This window comes from Peromyscus eremicus, chromosome 8a (genome assembly GCF_949786415.1).
Source record: "Peromyscus eremicus chromosome 8a, PerEre_H2_v1, whole genome shotgun sequence".
NCBI classification, from domain to species: Eukaryota; Metazoa; Chordata; class Mammalia; order Rodentia; family Cricetidae; genus Peromyscus; species Peromyscus eremicus.
Window position 1 is genome coordinate 38,316,289 of NC_081423.1, and position 23,467 is coordinate 38,339,755.

The 23,467-nt window shown below is 47.6% G+C and overlaps 1 protein-coding gene across 1 annotated transcript in view; it reads right to left on the reverse strand.

Moving 5' to 3' along the window:
* Positions 1 to 15,592, reverse strand: part of Slc36a2 (solute carrier family 36 member 2) — a 31,682-nt gene extending 16,090 nt beyond the window's left edge. The window contains exons 1-4 of the mRNA XM_059270586.1: positions 15,295 to 15,592; positions 11,921 to 12,011; positions 11,114 to 11,202; positions 9,196 to 9,291 (exon numbers count right to left, since the gene is read on the reverse strand). Of these exons, the coding sequence (XP_059126569.1) occupies positions 9,196 to 9,291; positions 11,114 to 11,202; positions 11,921 to 12,011; positions 15,295 to 15,452 (434 nt within the window). The 5' untranslated portion in view covers positions 15,453 to 15,592. The remainder of the gene's footprint in view (positions 1 to 9,195; positions 9,292 to 11,113; positions 11,203 to 11,920; positions 12,012 to 15,294) is intronic.
* Between the last annotated feature and the right edge of the window lie 7,875 nt (positions 15,593 to 23,467).

The following is a 23,467-nucleotide window of genomic DNA, read 5'->3' on the forward strand; positions in this document are numbered from 1 at the left end:
CGTGTTTGAGCTACTATGGCGGGTTCCTGGTGTGCATGCTCGACCTGCAGTATGGCGGGAATGAGGCCTCTGCAAGTAACACATTAAACTGTGTGGTGAATTTAGCCTTTGCTAGTACAAAACAAAAAAAGAGGTTTCTGGGCTACACGCTACTTTGGTAAAAGTGTAGACCCACTATTTCTGAGAGTTATGGCTCCCAGAGCTGGCGGAAAGCGGCCCGCCGCCATGTTGGGAAGCTGAAATGGGCGGAGCCAGCAGCCACTGCGCCGTTTCAGGCTTAGAAGGCTGCAATTTAAAGCAATAGGCTCAAGCTAATATAAAAAAATAAGCCACGTAAAGATGGCTACCACACAGAGAATCTGGATTATGTTCTCTTTGATATTCGTAACTGCAGAAAAACATTTGATTGTAAAAGCTGTTGAGTTATGCCAAAATGTATATTTTAAAGGTATCTTGACTTCAAAATTTGGATATAAGGATATGTTGCTTTGGAAAAGAGTCTCTGCTCTTGTTTCCACAGAAAGCCAGAGACTATGGATTTGTTCCAGATTAAGATACATCAGGTTTGACCAGCCAAGACCCCCTGAAAGGTCTCCAAAGACACCATGGCCCAGATGATTCAACATCCAGAATAGTTTCAAGTCAACTGGCTCAGATATACAGCCTCACGGACTACTCCATGATCCTAAAATTTTCTTTCTGTCTCCAGAAGATACAGCGCCCCCCTCCAGCAGGAAGTAGTAAGAGAAGCTACGCCCAAATTCCCAAATATACCAAGCTGGCTTTAGAGATGGAATTGGCTCACTCCCCCTCTAAACCCAGACATATTGCTCAAAAAAAAAAAAAAAAATGGTTAAGAGATTCTTGTGTCCCAAATCAGAAGAGCCCTCTGGTGTGGGACAGAGAAAAAACAATATTTTTATTTAAATCAGGTTGATTATAAATACAATCTCTTTCTAAAACAAAAAGGGGGATAGTTTAGATATGATAGAATAAAAGGGTAGATTAATGAACCTACTTTTAAAGAGTAACAACTTGTTTAAAATGTTTTACATTGCTATAGATTTTAGTTTATTGATACAAATTTAAACTTAATTTTGTTATACTGTATATATATTTCTATTCTTGTTTGAGGTATTATGTTTATGTAACTCATTTAAAATTGTAATGGATAATTAAAAATAGATTAATAGTTAGTCATCTATGATAATATTTGTAGCCATGTTAGTTAAGTCTTCTAGATATACATAGATATATTTCAGATAGATAGGTAGTCTTCAAACACTTCAAAGACCTACAGAATATGGCATTTAAAATGTTTTAAAAATTTAGACTTTCTGGACACTGAGACATGTCTGCTCCTGACAGCACCGATTTACTTCAGAGAGGAGGATGGGCATCGAAGACACTCCATACGGAGTTTATCTTCACCTTTACAAAAATAGCCATTTGGGCAAGAAACTGTTCTTGCCTGGACTGCTTGATCAACTGGACATGCAGGACCCATAGAAAGGTGACCACTGAACTTTGCTTGACAAAACGGTCCTTCAGGTTCCTGCTTTGCAGAGAAAACTGCCAGACATTCTACAAGACACAGAAAAAAGTGAATAAGAGACTCTAGGCCTATGAGCTGAAGACAGATGCCCCAACTTTACAAGAAAACTTTGCATAACTGTCCAGGCTCAGCTGTCTCTGTCTACCCTACAAGACTCCTAAAAGTTGCTTATATCCTTCTCCATTTCTCAGGTAGTAGTATATCCTTCTGAGGTCTTTGATGTGGTTAAAGACTAGATACTTACAATTTTCCTTAGTTATAATAAAAGATAAGTTAGATATAAAACCTTAAACTTACAAATATAAGATAGATAGGATCTCTTCTTTAATATTGTAACTGTAATTCTTGCTTGATAATTGTTTTGTTATATGTAATTTTACTATGTTAAAGTTAAAACCTTCCTTTTTAAGAAAAGAAAAGGGGAAGTGCTGTGGGATGGTCTGTATGTCAAGTGTGTTGCTGATTGGTCAGTAAATAAATCACTGATTGGCCATTGGCTAGGCAGGAAGTATAGGCGGGACAAGGAAAAGAATTCTGGGAAGTGGAAGGCGGAGAGAGAGACACTGCCAGCCGCCATCAGGACAAGGAAGATGTAAAGTACCGGTAAGCCACAAGCCATGTGGCAAAGTAAAGATTAATAGAAATGGGCTAAATATAAGAGTAAGAGCTAGACAATGACAGGCCTGAGCTAATGGCCAAGCAGTTTAAATAATATAAGAGTTTGTGTGTTTATTTTATAAGTGGGCTCTGGGACTGGCGGGACTTGGTGGCGGGAGCTGGAGAGAAATTCTCCAGCAACAGAGAGAGAGAGAGGAGAGAGAATATTAGTGAATTGTGGAGATAGAAAGAAGTGTTCCTAGACAGACCACCACTGGCTGGAGGGATGGCTCAGTAATCAAAGTGCAGTCTAGTCCCCAGAACCCACATAAATGCCAGGTGTGCATGTTGCTCTTCCAGCGTTGGGAGATGGAGATTGGGATCTCCATAGCAAGATGGCTAATGACATTAGCCATATCAGCAAGCTCTGAATTTGGTTGAGAGACCCAGCCTCAGTGAGTGCAAGAGTGATGGAGGATGATTCTGACATCCACCTCAGGCCTCCACATGCATGAGCACATACGTGCCCTACATGTACTCCTACACATGCAAAAGTACTCACATCACACATACATAGGAAAATGGGAAAAATAATACACGAGAAAAGGCACCCTTGGAAGGGGGAAGAGAGAGGGAGGAGAGGAGGAGAGGGAGGAAGAAAGAAAAAGAGGAGAAGGAGGGAAAGAAAAGGAAAAATAGGAGGAGGTGGTGGAGGAGGAGGAATGAGGAAGGATTTATGTAGAGGGAACAGGTTTCACTACCTTCTAAGTTCAGCATTCACTCAGGGGCCGTAAGACTTAGCCAGAAGGTGTGACAGCAGATTCTCTCCATAAGAGTGAGAGAGCAGTTACCTGCATGAAGCTGTGGTCACTAGGGCGGGAGGATGAAGGCCTGTTCAAAGTTCAAGGGGGCTGGAATGTACAGACCCTGACCATGAACCACTGGGTAGGGGATGGATAATCTTACATGATGTACCTGGTTTTGACTTGGACCAGTCAGAAGGAAGGACAGGCCTGAGGAGAAGGGGACAGGACACACTCATTTGGTATCTGAAGCTGAACACTGCATGTGTCTCAGCAGCTGGGATGATGGGTTGTGACAATGGACAAAGCCTTGAGGAGGCAGATCAAGGTTGAAAAGCATGCAGAGTCTGGAGAGGAAAGGGCAGAGGTACTAACTATCAGATCCAAAGGAAACTCTAATTCCCCAAACTCCAAAAGGCAGTCCATATATCCAGAACGTGCTCAGTGTGCTGGAGTATAGGGTTTCTGGGGGTTAGATAAAAGCCAGCATTCCTCAGAAACTTATGCAATCAGTTTCCATCTGCCAAAAGAGTAATTTCCTTTTCCTCTGGCAGAAGGGACATATGGCTCTCCATTGACATAAATCTGTGGTTGCATATCAAAGCACACACTGACCCTCAGGCTCCCTTAGTATCACCAGTACCTGTTACACACTTCAAAGTCCATGCTGGGATTACAGGTGTGCACCGCCATGCCTGGCTTTTTATGTGGGTGCTAGGGATCCGAATACAGGTCCTCATGCTTGTGAGCGAGCAGGAAATTGCATCCTTTCTTCAGCCCCTGTAATGCTAATTTCTGTCCATCTTACAAACCATTCTATTATAAACTACCAGAGCAAGAGGCCCTGTGTTATCTATGTATCTTTGCAGGTTCTTTTCTACCCTAAACTCCCCCACCCCCAGCTACTCATCCTTTTTATAACTCTGCTATCCCCACTGTTCTCTGCTTTTGCTAATTTTTAAGCTTTATTTATTATGTATACAGTGTTCTGCTGCATGTATCCCTACCTGCTAGAAGAGGACATCAAGATCTCATTACAGACGGTTGTGAGCCACCATGTGGTTGTTGGGAATTGAACTCAGGACCTCTGGAAGAGCAGCCAGTGCTCTTAACCTCTGAGCTGGTCTCTCCAGTCCACTCTTTCTATTCTTATTATGTTTTCTCTATTCTCTACCCTCTGTTCTTCTCCCCTCTCTCACAGATAGCCCTATCCATGTCCAGTCTACTTTCTCTCTCTGCTCTGGACTCCTCCGGATGCCGCTGGCTGTTCTCTCTCGCATATAAAAACCTCCTAACCATACCACGGAGCAGTGATGTTGGCAGTTTCTTTACTGCATCCCTCTCACATACATTTGGGGCTGAAACTCTCCCAAACACCGACCCTTCAGAACACTGTTTGATAGACACAGAGACCTACAGTGGATGTGATGGAGAACGGGGAAAGGCCAACAGAGCCAAGCGGAAAAGAAGAAATGATTGCCCCTCCAGCTGCTGAGGTGTCCCTAGGGTAGGGAAGGCTCCACAAGAAGGTCTTTTAGGACCATAGTGAAAGAAAAAATCTCAGTGTAAATAGAAAGGCAGCAGAGACAAGAAAGCGTGAACGCAGTGCCAGTAATTAGTTTGTGTTCTCTCTCTCTCTCTCTCTCTCTCTCTCTCTCTCTCTCTCTCTCTCTCTCTTCTTCCTTTTTTTTGGTTTGTGTGTGTGTATGTGTGTTCACTGTGTGTGTGTATGTGTGTATGCATGTTTACTGTGTGTATGTAGGCATGTTCACTGTGTGTGTGTGCATGTGTGTGCAGAGGCCAGAGGTTAATGTCAAGTGTCCACTCTCCCCTTTATTTTATCAAGGAAAAGGTCTGTTGTTGAACTCAGAACTCAGTAATTCTGTTAAGCTGCTTATGCCAGCTCCCCCAAGCGATAGATCCCGTCTCTGCCTCCCAAGTGCTGTTCCTAGTGGACCACCATGCCTGCCTGCTTTTATATGGGTCAAAGGGAGCTGAACTCTGATCCTGATGCTTGTGTGGCAAGCACTTTATCCACTGAGCGTCTCCCCAGTCCTTGGCCCAGTCTTTTAGGAAGCCAGACAATGAAGTCCCAAGCAGTGGTACACACACATCTGGCTCAAAGTTTGGATGCAATGTCAAAATTACCACTTGACCCAATGCGGGTGTGCTGGCTGGTTTTGTGTGTCAACTTGATACAGCTAGAGTCATCAGAGGAAGGACCTCCAGTTGAGGAAATGCCTCCATGACATCCAGCTGTTAGGCCATTTCTCATTTAGTGATCACTGAGGGAGGGCCCAGCCCATGGTGGGTGGTGCCACCCCTGGGCAGGTGGTCCTAGGTTCTATAAGAAGGTGAGCTGTTCGGGCCAGTGGAAGCAAGCCAGTAAGCAGCACCCTCCATGGCCTCTGCATCAGCTCCTGCCTCTGGGCTCCTGCCCTGCTGAGTTCCTGTCCTGACTTCCTTCAGTGATGAACAGCAATGCTGAAGTGTAAGCCAAATAAACTCTTTCCTCCCCAACTTGCTTTTTGGTCATAGTGTTTCATCACGGCAATAGAAACCCTAACTAAGACAAATTTGTACCAGCATAGTGGGGTATTGCTTTGGCAGACCTGACCATGTTTTTGCGTGGGATTGTGGAAGGACTTTGGAACTTTGGGCTAGGAGAGCCATTGAGTGTTGAGAGATCTCAGTGGGATGTTCTGTGGGAACCTGGAAAGATAAGAATATTGAGAGCAGTACAGAAGATGGAGGCCAGGCTTTTGAAGTTTCAGAGGGAAGTTTAAAGACTCTATCAGGGCCATTTGTTGTTTTGAATTAAGCTCCTGTGGTTCTGGTTAGCTGGGGCTGAAGAATGGGCGGTGATTAACAAGATACCGGAACTACTTCAGTGAAACCTTAATGGTACTGGGACAATTGATGCTGGCCAGCTGGAGCCAAGAAATTAGCGATGATTAAGAAGAGACCAGCATCCCTGGTGAAATCTTCTGGGAGGTGTTTCCTGAGAGTACAGAGTAGTTGTTGTGTTCCAGAGGTGGCCAAGAATGTACCTCTTACTGGCAGCCAGACTTGGTAGTATGTAAGAGTCACCCAGGTGGTACTGATTTTGAAGGCATGAAAGGGTCATGGAGAGCAGCTGAGGCTTGGCACTATGAGAGGCCAGGAGAGGCTATTGGTGAAGGTGCAGCCTCAGTGGCAGACCCCCAGGACTGAAGGGGTCATGCAAAGTTGAGGCTTGGCACCATGAGGAGAACCTATGAGAGACTATTGGTGAAAGGGCAGCCCAGTTGCAGCAGAAGACCCCGGGGTTTTGGAGATGCCAGCACTGTGAGATGACCACCAAAAACAGTGGTAGCAGTGGAGTGAAGCCTGCTAGAGCCTAGATGAGCTGTGTGCTGCAGAGGGCAGAGCTGGATAAGCGACCCAAACCCTTTGGAGGAGTCCAGAAGATCGTGAGTGGATCCCAGACATTAGACGGTTGGAATTTTGTTTTGCTTTGATTTGTGACTGACTCTTGAAGTAAGAACATATTTTACTGGAGCCCATAGTTGAGACTTTGAATTTTGAATGACTTTGTATTTTAAAAGATTGGTTACTAAAATTTTAATGTGTTTAAATTGTAAAGACTGTGGGACTTTTAAAGTTATTTATGTTTTTAAAGTGAGATCTTGGGGATGAATAAGAAAGGGAGGGTCGTGGCTTAATAGTGATGTGTTTATATGTCAAGTTGACAAGGGATCCGTTATACTAGCTGGTGTTTGTGTGTCAACTTGACACAAGCTAGAGTCATCAGAGGAAGGAGCCTCAGTTGAAGAAACACCTCTATGACATCTATAGCTCTAAGGCATTTTCTCATTTAGTGATCATTGGGGGAGGACCAAGCTCATGGTGGGTGGTGCCATTCCTGGGCAGATGGTCCTGGGTTCTATAAGAAGGTGAGCTGATCGGGCCAGGGGAAGCAAACCAGTAAGCAGCACCCTCCATGGCCTCTGCATCAGCTCCTGTCTCTCAGGATCCTGCCCTGCTGAGTCCCTGTTCTGACTTCCTTCAGTGGTGAACAGCAATGCTGAAGTGTAAGCCCAATAAACCCTTTCCTCCCCGACTTGCCTATTGGTCATGATGTTTCATCTCAGCAATGGAAACCCTAATTAAGACAGCAGGCATTTGGTAGATATCCCATGGATAACTATATGGAATGCTTAGACTGTGGCTATGCAACACGGTTAAGCCACATGGTTAAGCCTACAAAATTTGATAAGAAAGTGACACATGGCCATATTTAAATGTTGAGAGGACTGGCCCACACCAGTGAATATGCAGATCCGAAGGTGACCAGGAAACAGATGGCAGATGGGGTGGGATAGGCCTGAAAACAGAGACGGAGGAGTGGACTTAAACTCAGGCACCAAGGACAGCGGTGTTGACACAGGTGTCGCTCCTGAGAGCTAACAGGTGGACTTCAGGTAGGAACAGTTCAGCTCAATCAAGTGTCCTAAACCTGGGTCTTTCTGTTCTTTTCATTTTCCACTCTTTCCTAAGACTTCTTCTCTCCCTGGCCTCCTGACTGACGCCTTCAGTTCTACAAGCCTGGCGTTTATACCCAGTGAGGTCTCCTCTCAAATGTCACCGCAGACCCAGGTTGTCCAAAATAGAAGTGGGTAGAGGTCTGAGTCAATCTGACCCTTTTTTGCTGTTTTTAATGCATCTGTGCATGGGTACATGCATATTTTACATGTGTGTGCATGCATGTGGAGGCAAAATCATTCTCCATTGCTCTCCCACCACCATTCATCGAGGTAGGGTCTCTCAATCAAACCCAGAGCTCCCTGATATGGCTAGTCTTGCTAGCCAGCTTGCTCTTGGGAATCCCCTGTCTCCACTTTCTGAATCTGGAATTGTAGGTGGCCCACTACACCCACCTGACATGCGTGTGGGTTCTGGAGATCTGAACTATGGTCCTCATGCTTGCAAGGTAAAGGCTTTGACCGATGAGCCACCCCCCAGCTCCAACTCTCTCCTTTCTGTTCGGCTAATCTCTTACCGAGACAACCTCTTCATTCCCCTTGTTACCATTGGAATGGACATTGTCTACACTAAAACCTCCTCAGGGGTCAAAGTCTGCCCTCTGCTCCTCATCATCTCTTCTCCTCACGGAAGCTGGATGAACCTTCCAAGAATGCACACGTGCTTTCCAATTAAAAGCTCTCTTGGCTTTCTGTTTTCTTAAGAAAGGGGCTGACAAGATGGCTCAGTGGTTAAGAGCATATGCTGCTATGGCAGAGAGCCAGAGTTCGGTTCCCAGCCCCTACACCACAACCACCTGTAACTTCAGCTCCAGGGGATCCAGTGTTTCCAGCCTTTGGGGGCACTTGTACTCACATGCACATATCCCCCCATAATTAAAAGTAATACAAATAAATACATTTAAAAAGAAAATAATAAAATCTTAGAGAGGGTCTAAACTATACAATATGGACCAGCGAGACGGCTCAGTAAATAATGATGCTCACTGCCAAACCCTGAGTTCAATCCTTGGGACCCACGTGATCAGAAGAGAGAACTGACTCCCATGCGTTGTCTTCTGACCTCTACATGAACCCCTCCCACCAAACAAATGACTACATATTAAACAGTTAAAAAATAAAATAGACCATGGGACTGGACAGCTTCCTCAGTTTCCCCACCCTGGCTCTGCCTTCATGCCACCTGTCACATCCCCACGTGGCTTGCTCCCCAGCTCTGCCCTCTTCCCAGAAGGTCCTTCAGGCCCTGCCTTCTCCCTCCTAATCCTTCAAGGCTACTTTCTACAGAATCCATCTCAGCTGTTCCAGTGAAGCCACGCCCCCCGACACGCCCCTCTTCCCTTGGCCCCGATAACCCTCCACCCGTTTGGTAGTAGCCAGAACCTCTTTCGTGTGTATCCCATGGGTATTGCATAATGAACTCTAGGCCGTCTGTCCTTCCCAACGGACCCTGGGTAATGCAAGGGCAAAGCCTTGCTGTCTGTCTCCTTCCGTGTGCTGTTTGCAGGGGTAAGTGTGGTTCCCTAAGAACGTATGGTAAAGGAACACCTCTCGTGAGAGTGACATAGAACTGGATAGGTGACATTGGCAGTGACCCCCCCTCCCTGTGGAGAGTCTGACCTCGGAGCCGCCTTGTGGGGAAAGAAGACATTCCCTGACAGTACCGTTTTCTCCTTCCATATCCCGACCCGCTGTAAACCAAGGGAGAACAAGGTACCTCCCCCAGTGGGCATGGTTTTGCAGCCAGGCGTTGGGACTGGCTTCCAGGCCGTGCATCACTGTGTCCCCATAGTCCATGAAGGGCTTGTTGAGTCTGCAGGGAAAAGCACATACAGCACTGTAAGAGACCGATGAACCTAAGATGATGATTTCAGAGAGACGGGAGGCCAAGCTGGGCAGATGCTGTGTAAGCATGAGGACCTGAGTTCAAGTCCCAGGACCCACGTAAAAGCCAGGCACAGTAGCCCAGGTCTGTAATTCCCGCAGAGTGAAAGGCAGAAACAGGAGAATCCTTGAACCCCTGGCTCTGTGCTGGCTGTGTAACCTGGTATGTGCAGCAGCAAACAAAAGACTTTTTTTTTTTTTCAAACAAGGTGGAAGGTCAGGACTGACAGCTGAGGCTGTCCTCTGACCTCCACAGCGTGCTGTGTGTCATGTGTACACATGCATGCACACATCTATGCACACATGCATGCACTTCCGGCCATGCTCTGCACCACTCCAGGGATGGGCCTAAGTGGGATGAGGAGGGAAGGAAGAAAGGAAAAGGACAGACACATGGACAGAAAAGCTGGGATCCAGTGTGCTCACTCTGATGCGGGGCGTCAGCCGCAGCAGCCCAGAACCCAGTGCAATTACTGTACACATTTGACTTGAGGAGGCAGGCTTAGTGTGTGCAGCTGAACAAGGAGGCAGGTTTACCTAATCTGGGTAGGAGATCTCTGTACGGGAGCAGCCTCAGGCTGCAGTCATCCCAGAAGAAGCAGCTGTGGTTGATAGCCGCTACATACACTGTCAACAGTCACACTAGGAGCCGAGGAAGGTTTTGCCATCTCTTTGAGCCTCACCTTGGGAAAGCTTTGGGGGCATTGGGGTCCTTGACGTGCTGTGCTCATGTCAAAACTGCACATCCACTCAGGGCTCCCTTCACTCCTCACAACTCACAGGTTTTTTTTTTTAAAAAGTCAAGAGATCCAGACCCAGACCACACAGATACGGGGTGGAAAGAACACGGAGTCCACACAGCAGGTTCTAATGGAGGCGGTTATAATTCCGCTGTGCTTTCTTCTCACCTGGAAATTGAGGAGTTACCACACAGCATGAGTAACAGCACACGCCTGGCGTAGGTGTAGTGGTGCCTAGACCCATGGCTGTCACTGAACTGGGTTCGACTCTCAGAGGCAAGGACAGGCAAGAGTTATTTACACCCAATATACAGGTGGGCCGACCAGGTAAGCTGAAAGGCCAGATTGAGGTCAGCCAAGCAGCCGTGTGTCCAGACCTCTCCTGTGGTCTCCCCATTCTTGAATAGGGTGCCACAGTCTTGAGTGCCATCATGGGATCAGAGCCCACTCCCAAGCTCTGTCACCTCTGGTACCTGCTGGCCTCTCCACTGTCACAACAACCCCATAGATTACCCTGTGGCATCCGATCACCATGCGAAATCCACCTGGCTCCTCCTCTCGGGATAGAGCTAAAAGGACCCAGTCACAGGAGCAGTTCAGAGGGGAACTAAAGTATAAGCATGCATCGATTTGGACCCATCACCAGTTATCTTGGTGAAGGTAGATTTTCAGTGCTCTCCTAATTCTAGTTTATCAATCTGGAGGAAGAAGTTGCACAATTTAATCAGATGCCTCTGCTTTACTGGCTCCAAGGGTAGTTCTTCAAATGCGGACCCTGGGCCAGCAGCATCAGATTGTCCTGGATCGTCTTAGGAATGTATGCATACTCTTGACTGTTGCCCAGATCCTGTGAATGAGACCCTCCAGAGTGGGGCACAGGATTCTGAATGGACAAGTCTATGAGATACTGGCGCAGCTCATGGCGATCACGGGGATCATGGAGAAGGAAGCTCTTCTAATGTAGGATGTTTTGGGGATGTCCCCGAGACCCACACATGGGACACTCCTCACCTGCGGCAGAAGTGCTGGGCACACTTGACCAGGATGTGCATACAGTGGCAGGCGATGAGGCCCATCACCAGCAAACTGAGCGGGCCCATCTGCAGGCAGGGCAGACATGAGCAAGGTGGGAGAGAGGACAGCTTAGTAGTGCAAATGCTGCTGAGGACTCAAAGATCTCTCCCTCTTTGTTTGGGGGTGGGGACTCCAGCTCGCCACAGTACAGTGTGTAGCGGTTAGAGGAGAGAGGTCAGAGGAGGTCCTTTCTCTTTCCTTCTACCAGGGGTGTCCCAGAGATCAAACTCAGGTCATTGGACTTGTCAGCCAGTGCCTTTATCTACTGAGCCATTTGCTAGCTCTGAAAGGACTTTCTAGAAAACTGTTGAAAGCCATCTTGCTATTCTTTCCAAAAGCAGTCTCAAGTAATGTCCAAAAAGTACACATAGCAATGAAGCTTGTGCTGGAAGCAGGGGACCCAAAGTCTTGACCACATATCCCTTTGGTGGCCTCTGAGGTGTCCCCAAGGACACCTAGGCTCTGTAAAGCCAGACTGGATAACTGGTCCAACTTCAACCCTTACATTCTGCAGAAGAGGAAGCTGAGGCCTGAGAGTAACTGACTGACTAGACTCGTAGTGCCTGTGGCCAAGGCAGAACTTAGACCCAGGCTGGATGTTTGGGTTCTAGGTCCATGTCAGTGACCCTCCCCCCCCAGAAACACTGTCTGCTATGGGGCATTTGAACCCATTATTGTCTCCTCCCCCATCCCACAGCTCTTCATAATGCCCCCTCCCCTCCCCGCCACCACCATTCCTCTTACCAAGATGCCTGCGTTCTTCACAGCCAGGGGGAGCCCCAGGATCCCCGTGCCCATGTTGCCTTTGACCAGATGAACCAATGTCTGGAACCCTCTGCAGGAGAAGAAGGAGGTATGAGGACGTGGGAGGGGGGATGGGAGAGAATCTAGCAGCCGTTCCCTCACAGTGTGCCAACACCTCAATTAAACTGGGCAGGTAGATTCACAGCCACCTTGATGCTCCTGTATCCTTGCTTGGCCCCTGGTGGGTCTCCTGGAAGGTGACCACCCATCCCAAGTTGTCCAGGATTGTCCCAGCCTTAGCAACTCATGCTCAGTCTATGCCACGAAGCACTAACTGTGTGAGACCCTGTGCTAAATAGCTTATGTATAACATCTCCTTTAATCCTTTCGGCAAGACAGTGAAGTAGGCATTGATGTGGGTTTTAGTTTACAGATGGGAAATGGAGGCACAAAAGTACCTAATTGATTCGTCCACGGATACACCGGGGAGCTGGGGCTGGAAGCCAAGCTGCTTCGCAGCTCTGGTTTTCACTTCTGCTGAACTCCAGGAGGCAGGCCCAGGACAAGGGCCGAAAGGGGCAGCCCCAAGTCACCACAGAGGAAACTGAGGCCCAGAGACCAACCTGACTTCCCAAGCTGTGGCAGAGACAGGACTGCACTCCAAAACTAGGGGGAAAGGCAGACAGGAAAAGAGTCCCTGCGACTTCTCTGTAATAGATCAGGTGACGTGGGTCATCTGGGGATTGGTCTCCAGAGAGGTTTTCTTTGCTTCCTAGCCCAGGACATTAAGTCTGGGGAATGGCATGACCCCTAGCCCAATAAAACCCAAACTAAAGCAAAGGACTCCCACTCTTTCTGTTATTGTTTCCTTATGGTGTTCGGGATCACACAGGGCCTTGTAGATGCTAGGCAAGTGGTCTACTACTGAGTGGTACCCTCAGCACTCACTGGTGATTTTCTTCTTTCTTTTTCTTTCTTTCCTTCCCCCTTTCTCTCTTTCTCCTTCTCCATCTCTCTCTCTCCTCTCTTTCCTGAGACAGGGTCTCATGTAGCACAGGCTGGCCTCGAACTCACTACGTAGCCAAGGATGACCTTTAACTTCTGATTGTCCCACCTCCACCTCTCCAGTGCTGGGACTACAGGTATGTGCCACCATGCCCACTTCATGCAGTACTGGGGGTCACACCCAGGGCCTTGTGCCCTCTACACAGGAACTCTACCAATGGATCTGTGTCCACAGCCTCAATTTACTATTTCTTTAAGAGAGATGTGAGGTTGATTCAGAGGACAAGGTCATTTGGGGAGAAAAATTCCAAGTTGGGAACTTTCTCTCCCAGTGAATGTCAACCCCAGCTTTCTTCTGGATGTCTCTGTGTCCTGACCTTGTGAAACAGGGTCCTTGGCTTTTATCTAACCCGTTAGAAGCCTTAGAAATTCCCCCAAAAACCCTTGCAGCCAGCAGATCATCTTAAATCAGTGACAGGAGTCTGGAAGGAGCCTGGATTTTGGAATCAGACAAACCAGGATTCCAACCCAAGGCCGCTACTTCTCCAGCTCCGTCATTTTGTGGGGGCACATGTTTGGCTCTGGAGGGCCTCTGTGAATGTTAAGACTAATGCTATTTTGAAAGAGTTCACCCAACTCCCAGTCTCTGCATTAACCCCCAAGTCCTCTCACATCAGAAGGTCTACTCATGGACTGGTAGGAGTTAAAGAACAATTGGAGGAGAAGGGGGGTGGAGAGCCCTGCATGCCTTTCCCTTTCCCTGTGGGTGTCAACATTGCTGACAGAGAACTACACCCCCTGGCCCCCAGTGATGGGCTTGTTTTGCAACTGGGAAGGGGTCAACAGGTCACTTAGGAAATTTCTAACTAAAGGACTTAGGAAATCAGAATTTAGCTTGCCACCATTCAGCCAGCTTGCAGTGTGTTAAGCCATGCAAAATTCTGGACCAGGAGCCAGGAGGCCTGGGTTCCGTCTATGACTCCTTTGGTGACCTAGAGCCACCGTCACAGATATATTTAGGCAGCTAAGAGTACACAGGTACTGTGCTTGGGGCTTCATGCTCACACAGAGGGTGCAGCCATCCTGGGAGGAGCGAGCCAGCCATCATTTCTAGACTCTGTCACTGTCTCCAGCTGGTAAGCGGAAACTGAACCCAGGAGGCCAGACTCCATCAGCTGCTTGCTTGCCCAGCCTGTATGGCTTGTCTCCAAGCCCCACAAGGTCCTCTCTAGCTCACGCTTGGCATTATTCTTTTGATTTTTAAGTAGCTGAAGTTGCCACCTCAGCCACCAGGGACACAGGACAAGAGTCAGCTGGTTCTCTCAAAGTTGAGAAATATCCCTGCTCTGCAGTGGGTGACCCAGGGGCCTCAACAGCTCACTCTGGTGATCTCTAGCACTTAGAAGGTCCAGGACCAGTTCCAGGGACGAAAGGGCCATGTCACATCTGCCAGCAGCCATGGAGTCCTTTCCTGCAGTGTCTTGCAGGTGCTATGGAGAGAGACTGAGTCCATCCCGTCAGCAACTTCTCCCTCTCTGCCACACATTCTCTTCCTCCACGTTCACCTTCAGCACACACACACACACACACACACACACACACACACACACACACACACACTCCTTTAATGTACCGGGTCATGTCTGATCCTCCCTGCTTTACATATGAGGGAAGTGGATTCGGAGGAGAGAAGGACAGGCTTGCACTTGAACCTGGTTCTTCTGGTCCTCTGTTAAGTGCCATTCTACACTGAAGGTGCCACGCTTGCTTCTTAAAGCGTGAGTCTGAGCTCGCTGGACTGCTGTATTGGTGAAGTTAAATGCGGGAGAACGTGCTGGAGCCCCGCAGCTTGTCATGGTCTCAAAACCTTTGTGCATGTCCCCTTCTCCAGAACCCATCTTCCAGGAAATGGAAGAAACTAGAATCTTCTACATGCTGTTCCTTGAGTAGCACCATTGCAACCTTAGTGGCAGCAGGGACTTGCTACAGTGAGAGGCTTGCTTGTTGGTTGGCGAGGCCACTGTGGTCTTATGCTCTGATCCCGACTTCCTTCCAAGTTCTGACTCCCTTCCTAGACATTGAGAGCCCCAAATTGACTTTAGCAACAGCACTATAGTCTAGTCTCTTCTCTGCCTATAAACTTTAGCATGTGGCTTAAAGCCACTGGGCCTCAGTTTCCCTCTCAGGACTTTTCAGATTCTAAACCTGCCCTCAGCTAGAATTTCTTATTTAACACAGCCCATGGCTGCCACCTTTTCCTCGTTAGTGTTCCTGGCGGCACAGTGGGTTGAGGGTCAGACACACCCACCTCAAGGTCCAGGCTGGAAGCTGATGGAAGCAGACATGGGGTGGCAGGGAGCCGCACTCACGTTATGCCCTTGGTCTTCTTCGATGTCTCTGAAGAGCTCCCATTCATGAGACTAGGATCCTGGCTCTCCACCTTCTTGGTACTCTCAGGAGACGACACGAGGTCCAGCTTGACAGTGGTGGCTACCTGGGGACTCCCAGCAGTCTTGGTCACGGACATGATGGCTTCAGAAAGGGCAAGCTCAGGGTAGGGAGGGGGCAATCGGGGAGGTGTGGATGCAGGTGCAAGTTGGGCTCAGTGGATCTGGCCTCAGAGCTGGCTCTGGCCTCAGGGCTTGCTCTAGCCGGGCTGGAATGAGACCACGCCCACATGCATGGGTGCCCCACCTCTTCTTGCCTGAAGAAACTCAGGGAGGAGGAGAGAAAGGAGGGAGTTGTGAGCTGTATTGGTATTTCCCAATCCCAGGAAAAGAGACAACAACTCCAATGCAGCTATTTTTTTTCTTTGGAGACAGGGTCTCATGTAGCCCAGAGAGTGGCTTCCAACTCACTAGGTAGCCAAGGATCGCCTTGAGCTTTTGATCCCATTGCCTCTACCTCTTGAGTGCTGGGATTGCAGACTTGTGCACCACCATACCTGTCTTTATACAGAGCTGGGGACAGGATCTAGGGCTTCCTGTTTACTAGACAAGCAGTCTACATCTCGAACCCAGCCTGATGATTTTCATGATTAGAGCTGAACTATTTATTACACACTCTCCTAAGGAGTACCCGTTTCTGCCTCTGAGAAAACTCCTACATGTCCCATCTCAGGGTAGTCTTCCCAGATGTCAAGAGCCTGCTGTCTGCACTAAGAAGATGGGAAAGACACCTTACCCAGGGCAGTGGTTCTCAACCTTCCTAATGCTATGACTCTTAATATCGTTCCTCACATTGCGATGATCTCGCAACCATAAAACTATTTTGTTGTTACTTCATAACAGTAGTAATTTTACCACTGTCGTGAATCGTAATGTAAATGTCTGATATGCGACCCCTGTGGGGTTGCGACCCACAGGTTGAGAATCACTGGAGGCTCCATGGAAGGACAGAGCTTCCTTGGAGGCAAGAAGAGTCAAATGCTACATGATTCCCAGAAGCATTTTCCTGGGCAGGGACGGGGTGTGATTTGCTTAAAGTTGCATGTGGCTTTCAGATTAGAGCTCTGGGGCTGAGGGTAGTCTCAGGAGTTTCTTGGGATTCTATTCTCTGTCATTATCTCTGCTTGGTGCAGATGAACCAGCCAAATTTTCCTCCTTCTACAAATTATAGCATTTTTCTCAAGCTGTACCCATCTCCTCCCCTTCGTCTCGTCTTCAGAAAGCAGCACTGACTGAGGCCTATGTGCCAACAGTGTAACTTAAAACACCTCACTGGTAACAGGGATACCGGAGACAGATTCTGAAGGGCCAATCCCTTACCAGGGCTCTTTCTGAGATCCCATGCCGATTCTGAATTTGTGGTGTGTCTGTGTACCTATGGAAGTAAGAGGTGGATTTGAGGTGTTTTCCTTAATCATTTTCCACTTTTTTTTTTTTGAGACACTATGTAGATCTGTCTGTCCTGGAACTATGTAGACCAGGCTGGCCTTGAGCTCACAGAGATCAGCCTGCCTCTGCCTCTGCCATGCTGGGATTAAAGACATGCAGCATTACACCTGGTTCCAGAAACCTTGTGTTATTTTGAAACAAGATCTCTCAGTGACCCTAGAGCTCAACAAATCTGGCTGGCCAGTGAGCTTCAGCATCCCGCGTGTCTCTGCCCACCCCCACCCCCAGAAGTGGGATTATAGCCACATGCAGCCATGTGCCTGGCTCTTCTGCGGGTTCTGGGCAATCAAGCTCAAGACAGCAAACACTTTACCGACTGGGTCATCTTCCCAGCTCCTTCTCCCCTTCCTCTCCCCTTTCCTAAGGAGTCCCACCCCAGGTTGGGAGATGGCTCATCAGTAAAGGTGCTTGCTGTCAAGCCTGAGTTTGAACCCCGGGGGCCCACTTGGTGGAAGGAAGGAGAAAACTGACTCCTGTAAGCTCTCCTCCGACCTCCACGTGCCCCATCCCAGCCACAGATAGATAAACAGTGTAATTTTAAAAACTGCAAAGAGGAGGCTCATCCTTACCGCTCCTTCCTGCAGCCCCAGTGGTATGTGCCAGTCTCCCCAAAGCCTGGCCACTTCTCTGGGGCATGTCGTTGCTTTGTTTTTTGGAGACTGGGGTTCTAAAAGACAAAGGACAATTGGACGGAGGTCACATCCCTTGGCGGAGTCCCTGCTGCACCCCAGCCAGGTCCTTGCATGACTGCTACCTGCAGCTCGGATCGACACACAGACCCTTGGTTGAATGCTGGGCCCCACCCTTCATGGTCTTGCCCTGAGTCAACTGTGGCCCTGGCTGTGGTTTGCGAAATGTCCTTTCTTCCCTTGTCTGGCACCATCACACCGTGCTATTCCTGGTCTGTGGAGCGGCAGGCTGCATTCTGGGGCCTGCAATTGAAATTCCACGGTTTGATTCTAATTTTAGATTTCGTCTTGCCGATAGAGCTCGGCTCCCTCCAGGCAATGAGATCTGTAAACTCAGAGTGTTCGGGGGCTTAGGGTCAAATTGGTTTTGCTTTCCTCTCCAGATTGATTAAGAATCTGGCGTTAATCTTCAGATCTTTTGGATAGGGGTGACCGGAATACTGGTGTCTGACTCAGGGCCTTTCATGGACATCAGCCCAAAGAAACCTTGTTGGGTGGGGTGAAGGTGTACACTCCTAACTTGCAACACCACTGGTCAGACAAGAGGACGAGGACTCCAATATAAGCCAGTGGGAGTCAGGCATTTGGAGAACTGGATTCCAACATAGTGTCCCCAAAAAGCCATTGGGACCCTGGGAAGGACACTGTCCTTCTCTGAGCCTCACCCCACACCATGAAGAAGATAACAGTGCACATGACTTCTAAAGGCCTGAGGGCCATAGGGACATGGGTGGGGTTCTCTCTAAAGCTGACCAACAGGCCTGGCTCCTCATGGTGGGGCCCGTGTACTCTGTGTGAGAACTGTGTGCCAACAGTGTGCCCAGCTGAGAGCAATGTAGAAGGTGGGAGAAGTGAACACAACTTAGTTACACTTTAAAAAATTGTGTGTATACGTGTGTGTGTGTGTGTGTGTGTGTGTGTGTGTGTGTGTGTGTATGTATGCGTATATGTGTGTGTGAAGGAGTGTGCCATGGCTTAAGTGTGGAGGTCAGAGGACTACTTACAGGATTTGGTTCTCTCTTTCCACATGTGGGTTCTGGGCTTCCATTCTTCCTTTTGGCTTGGTGGCAGGTGCCTTTACCCTCTGAATTATCTTGCTGACCCCAAGTGCAACTTAAATGATGATGATGATGTATATGTTTGGTTTTTCCAGACAGGGTTTCTCTGTGAAACAGTCCTAGCTGTCCTGGAACTCACTCTGTAGACCATACTGGCCTCGAACTCATGGAGATCCACCTGCCCCTGCCTCCCAAGTGCTGTAAGTGCTGGGGTTAAAGGTGTGCACCACCATTGTCTGGCTGATAATATATTTTTTGTGACAATGTAGAGTTGAGGTGGTATGGGGGGCTTCTTTCATTCTTTTTATTTTTTAAATATTTTTATTTTATAATTAATTTAATTTTACATATCAGCCACAGATTCCCCTGTCCTCCCTCCTCCCACCCCTCAGCCTTCCCCTCCAACCCAACCCCCATTCTCACCTCCTCCAAGGCAAGGTCTCCCCTGGGGATTCAGTCCAGCCTGGTAGATTCAGTTGAGGCAGGTCCAGTCCCCTCCTCCCTACACCAAGGCTGAGCAAAATGTCTCAGCATAGGCCCTAGGTTCCAGAAAGCCAGCTCATACACTAAGGACAGGTTCCAGTTCCACTGCCTGGGGGCCTCCTAAACAGTTCAAGCTAATCAACTGTCTCACTTATCCAGAGGGCCTGGTCCTATTCCATGGGGGCTCCTTAGCTATTGGTTCACTGTTCATGTGTTTCCACTAGTTTGCCTATTTGTCCCTGTGCTTTTTCCAACCATGGTCTCAATATCTCTTGCTCATATAATCCCTCCTGTCTCTTGACGATTGGACTCCTGGAGCTCCACCTGGGGTTTGGCCGTGGATTTCTGCATCTGCTTCCATCAGTCACTGGATGAGAGTTCTATCATGACAGCCAGGGTGTTTGGCCATCCGATCACCAGAGTAGGTCAGCTCAGGCACTCTCTCGACCATTGCCAATAGTCTATAGTGGAGGTATCTTTGTGGATTTCTGGGGACCTCTCCAGCACTCTGCTTCTTCCTATTCCCATGGGATCTTCATTTATCATGGTATCTCTTTCCTTGTTCTCCCACTCAGTTCCTGATTCAGCTGGGACCTCCCACTCCCCTAAGCTCTCTTTCCCTTGACCCTTGCCCTCCATTACCCCCCACCCCACGCCCAGTTTGCTAATGTAGATCTCATCCATTTCTCTGTTGTTGGATGATCCCTGTGTCTTTCTTAGGGTCCTCTTTACTAGGTAGCCTCCCTGGAGTTGTGAGTTGCAGTCTGGTTATCTGCTTCTTTCATTCTTGTATGGCAGTTTGAGGCATAGGATCTTGGAGGTATACTGAATAGTCTATGGAGATATGAAGGAATGTAGGCATGCAAGCTTGAAGGGGGCTCAAATATGGGCTGTGTGTGTGTCTTCTAAATTCATTGGAGTATTTTGAACCTGGTCTCAGAGTTACACTGTTCATCTGGATAAGAGTCGTCTCTCTTCCTTTTAAACTAATGTAACTATACATCTTCATGGTCACTGTGTGGTGTTCTGGATATGTATAGACTCCATATTGAGCAAATCAAGACACTTAGATTGTTCATCAATTCAAACATCTATCATTTCTTTGTGACAAGACATTAGAAGTATGCTCTGGCCTGGTATGCCTTTAATCCCAGCACTTGGGGGTACAGAGGCAGGTGAATCCCTGAGATGGAGGCCAACCTGTTCTATACAGGGAGTCCAGGCCAGCTAGGGCTATCTATTGAGACCCTGTTAAATTTTTTGAAGTAATTGTACTTATTTTACAAGATAAAAGATGGCTGGCCATAAATAGCCTTTTGTGATAGAGTCAGAAGTGTACTCTTCTGCTGTTACCTTGTTACCTGCTGTACTCCTCTGCGGTTACCTTGTTACCTGCTGTACTCCTCTGCGGTTACATTGTTACCTGCTGTACTCCTCTGCGGTTACATTGTTACCTGCTGTACTCCTCTGTGGTTACATTGTTACCTGCTGTACTCCTCTGCGGTTACATTGTTACCTGCTGTACTCCTCTGCTGTTACATTGCTACCTGCTGTGCTCCTCTGCTATTACAATGTTTCCCTCTGTATTCCTCTCTGGTTACATTGTTACCTGCTGTACTCCTCTCTGGTTACATTGTTACCTGCTGTACTCCTCTCTGGTTACATTGTTACCTGCTGTACTCCTCTCTGGTTACATTGTTACCTGCTGTATTCTTCTACACTTACATTGTTACCTACTGTACTCCTCTGCGGTTACATTGTTACCTGCTGTGCTCCTCTGCTGTTACAATGTTTCCCTCTGTATTACTCTCTGGTTACATTGTTACCTGCTGTACTCCTCTGCTGTTACATTGTAACCTGCTGTATTCTTCTACACTTACATTGTTACCTACTGTACTCCTCTGCCGTTACATTGTTACCTGCTGTACTCCTCTCTGGTTACATTGTTACCTGCTGTACTCCTCTCTGGTTACATTGTTACCTGCTGTACTCCTCTCTGGTTACATTGTTACCTGCTGTATTCTTCTACACTTACATTGTTACCTACTGTACTCCTCTGCGGTTACATTGTTACCTGCTGTGCTCCTCTGCTGTTACAATGTTTCCCTCTGTATTACTCTCTGGTTACATTGTTACCTGCTGTACTCCTCTGCTGTTACATTGTTACCTGCTGTACTCCTCTCTGGTTACATTGTTACCTGCTGTACTCCTCTCTGGTTACATTGTTACCTGCTGTATTCTTCTACACTTACATTGTTACCTACTGTACTCCTCTGCGGTTACATTGTTACCTGCTGTACTCCTCTGCGGTTACATTGTTACCTGCTGTACTCCTCTCTGGTTATATTGTTACCTGCTGTACTCCTCTGCAGTTATATTGTTACCTGCTGTACTCCTCTGTGGCTACATTGTTACCTGTTAACCAATGTCTCTCCCTTGCCAAGCCCCCTACCCTTCCTGGCCTCCCCTGACCTCTCCTCTGTCTCTAGTTTAGCGTTCTGGGAGTATTTATCTTTCTGTGTCTGATTTGTTTTACTTAACATTAAGATCCCTATGTTGCCACAAATGATACAACCTCATTCCTTCTAATGGCTGAATGGTATTTCACCATGTCTATGACCATAGATAGATTTGTCCATCCATTCTTTGATAGACACCTTCCTTGACTCCATATCTTGCCTCTTTTGAACAATGCTGCAGTAAGTAGCTTCTTAGTGGATTAGAAAACAGATGAGGAACTGGGAGTGGATCACCTGAGATCATATAACCTGGTCCAAACATTAGTACCTAAAAGTGAATTCATCACCCCATCCATATTCCACCAGGAACTTCATCCGGCCTGTGGCTGAGTGTAGCTGCCCTTCCCTTTCTGCACCAGAATGACAATAGCAATCTTGTGTATGACTTTATCCTATACCCCAAGCTTCAGACCAAGGGTATCACTTGATGTAGGTGGTTTCATCTCCCATTTGACAGATGAGAAAACTGAGTCTTGGAGGAGTTAATTTATGGTTAAAGAGACCAGGTTGGGACTCCAGGTAGAGCTTTGGTGTAAGTGTAGGACTTTTCAGATGTTTTCTGAAGAAGCTGTTTTATTATTTCTGTGTCTACCTGGCACCTTGTAGAAACGCAGCAATTTCTAAAACCCCTCCTGCAGCTTTGCCTATGTGGTCCAAAGCTTAGGGGTTTCGGGTATCACTCAATTCTCCAAATAAAATTGAAGGGCAGCATAGATGGCCATGTCCTCATTTCTTTCTCTAAGGGCCTTTGCATTATTTCTTTGTTCCTCCTCCTCCTCGTCCTTGTCTTCCTTCTCCTCTTTTTCTTCCTCCTCCTTCTCCTCCTCTTCTCTTCACAGGGTTTTGTGTAGCCCAGGCTGTCCTTCACCTTGCTATGTAGCCAGTCCTGGCATTTGAACTCCTGGTCTTATCGCCCCCGACCCCCAAGAGATTCTAGACTTGTACCAACCATCCTGGGCTTACTTTTTATTTATATGTCTGTGTATGTATCTGTGTGTCTGCCATGTGCATACAGGTACCCATGAAGGCCAGAGGAGTGTATTGGGTTCCTTGAGGCTGGAGTTATGGGTCACTGTGAGCTGCCATTGGTGTTGGGAAGTGAACTTTGGAAGAACAGCCATAGCTTTCAACTGCTGAGCCATCTCTCTAGTCTCACTATTATTATTTCTTTAAAAGAAGGCTATTTTGGGGCTGGAGAGGTGGCTCAGAGGTTAAGAGCACTGGCTGCTCTTCCAGAGGTCCTGAGTTCCATACCCAGCAACCACGTGGTGGCTCACAACCATCTACAATGACATCTGGTGCCCTCTTCTGGCCTGCAGGCATATATGCAGGCAGAATACTGTATACATAATAAATAAATAAAATCTTTTAAAAAAAATGGAAGGCTATTTCAGAGCTGGGAGGGCAGGGTAGAAGAGGGACACAGGGAGGGAGAGCTGACACTGAAGAATGATGCTCTTAGCCACTGGTGTTCCTCCCTTTGGGGGTCACCACTGTGCCATGTGTCTGCCAGGTATAAAGTACCAATGGGTGAGATTGATTGAGAAAAGGAGCAGGTACTGTTCCTGGATCACAGTCCTGCCCACAGAGGTCATTGAGGTTTGCTTGTTTATTGATTTCTTTTTCCATTTTCGTGTGTGTGTGTGTGTGTGTGTGTGTGTGTGTGTGTGTGTGTAATTCGAACATGTGGATACATGTTTGCCTGTGTGTATGCATGCAGAGGCCTAACATTGATGTTGGGAATCAGCCTTGATCACTCTTCTACCTTATTCACCTTTTTGAGGCATTGTTTCTCAATCTAACCCAGAGCTGGTCAATATGGCTAGTCTCGACAGCCAGCTTGCTCTGGTGATTCCCTCATCTCTGCCTTTCTTTCTTTTTTTTTTTTTCTTTTGCT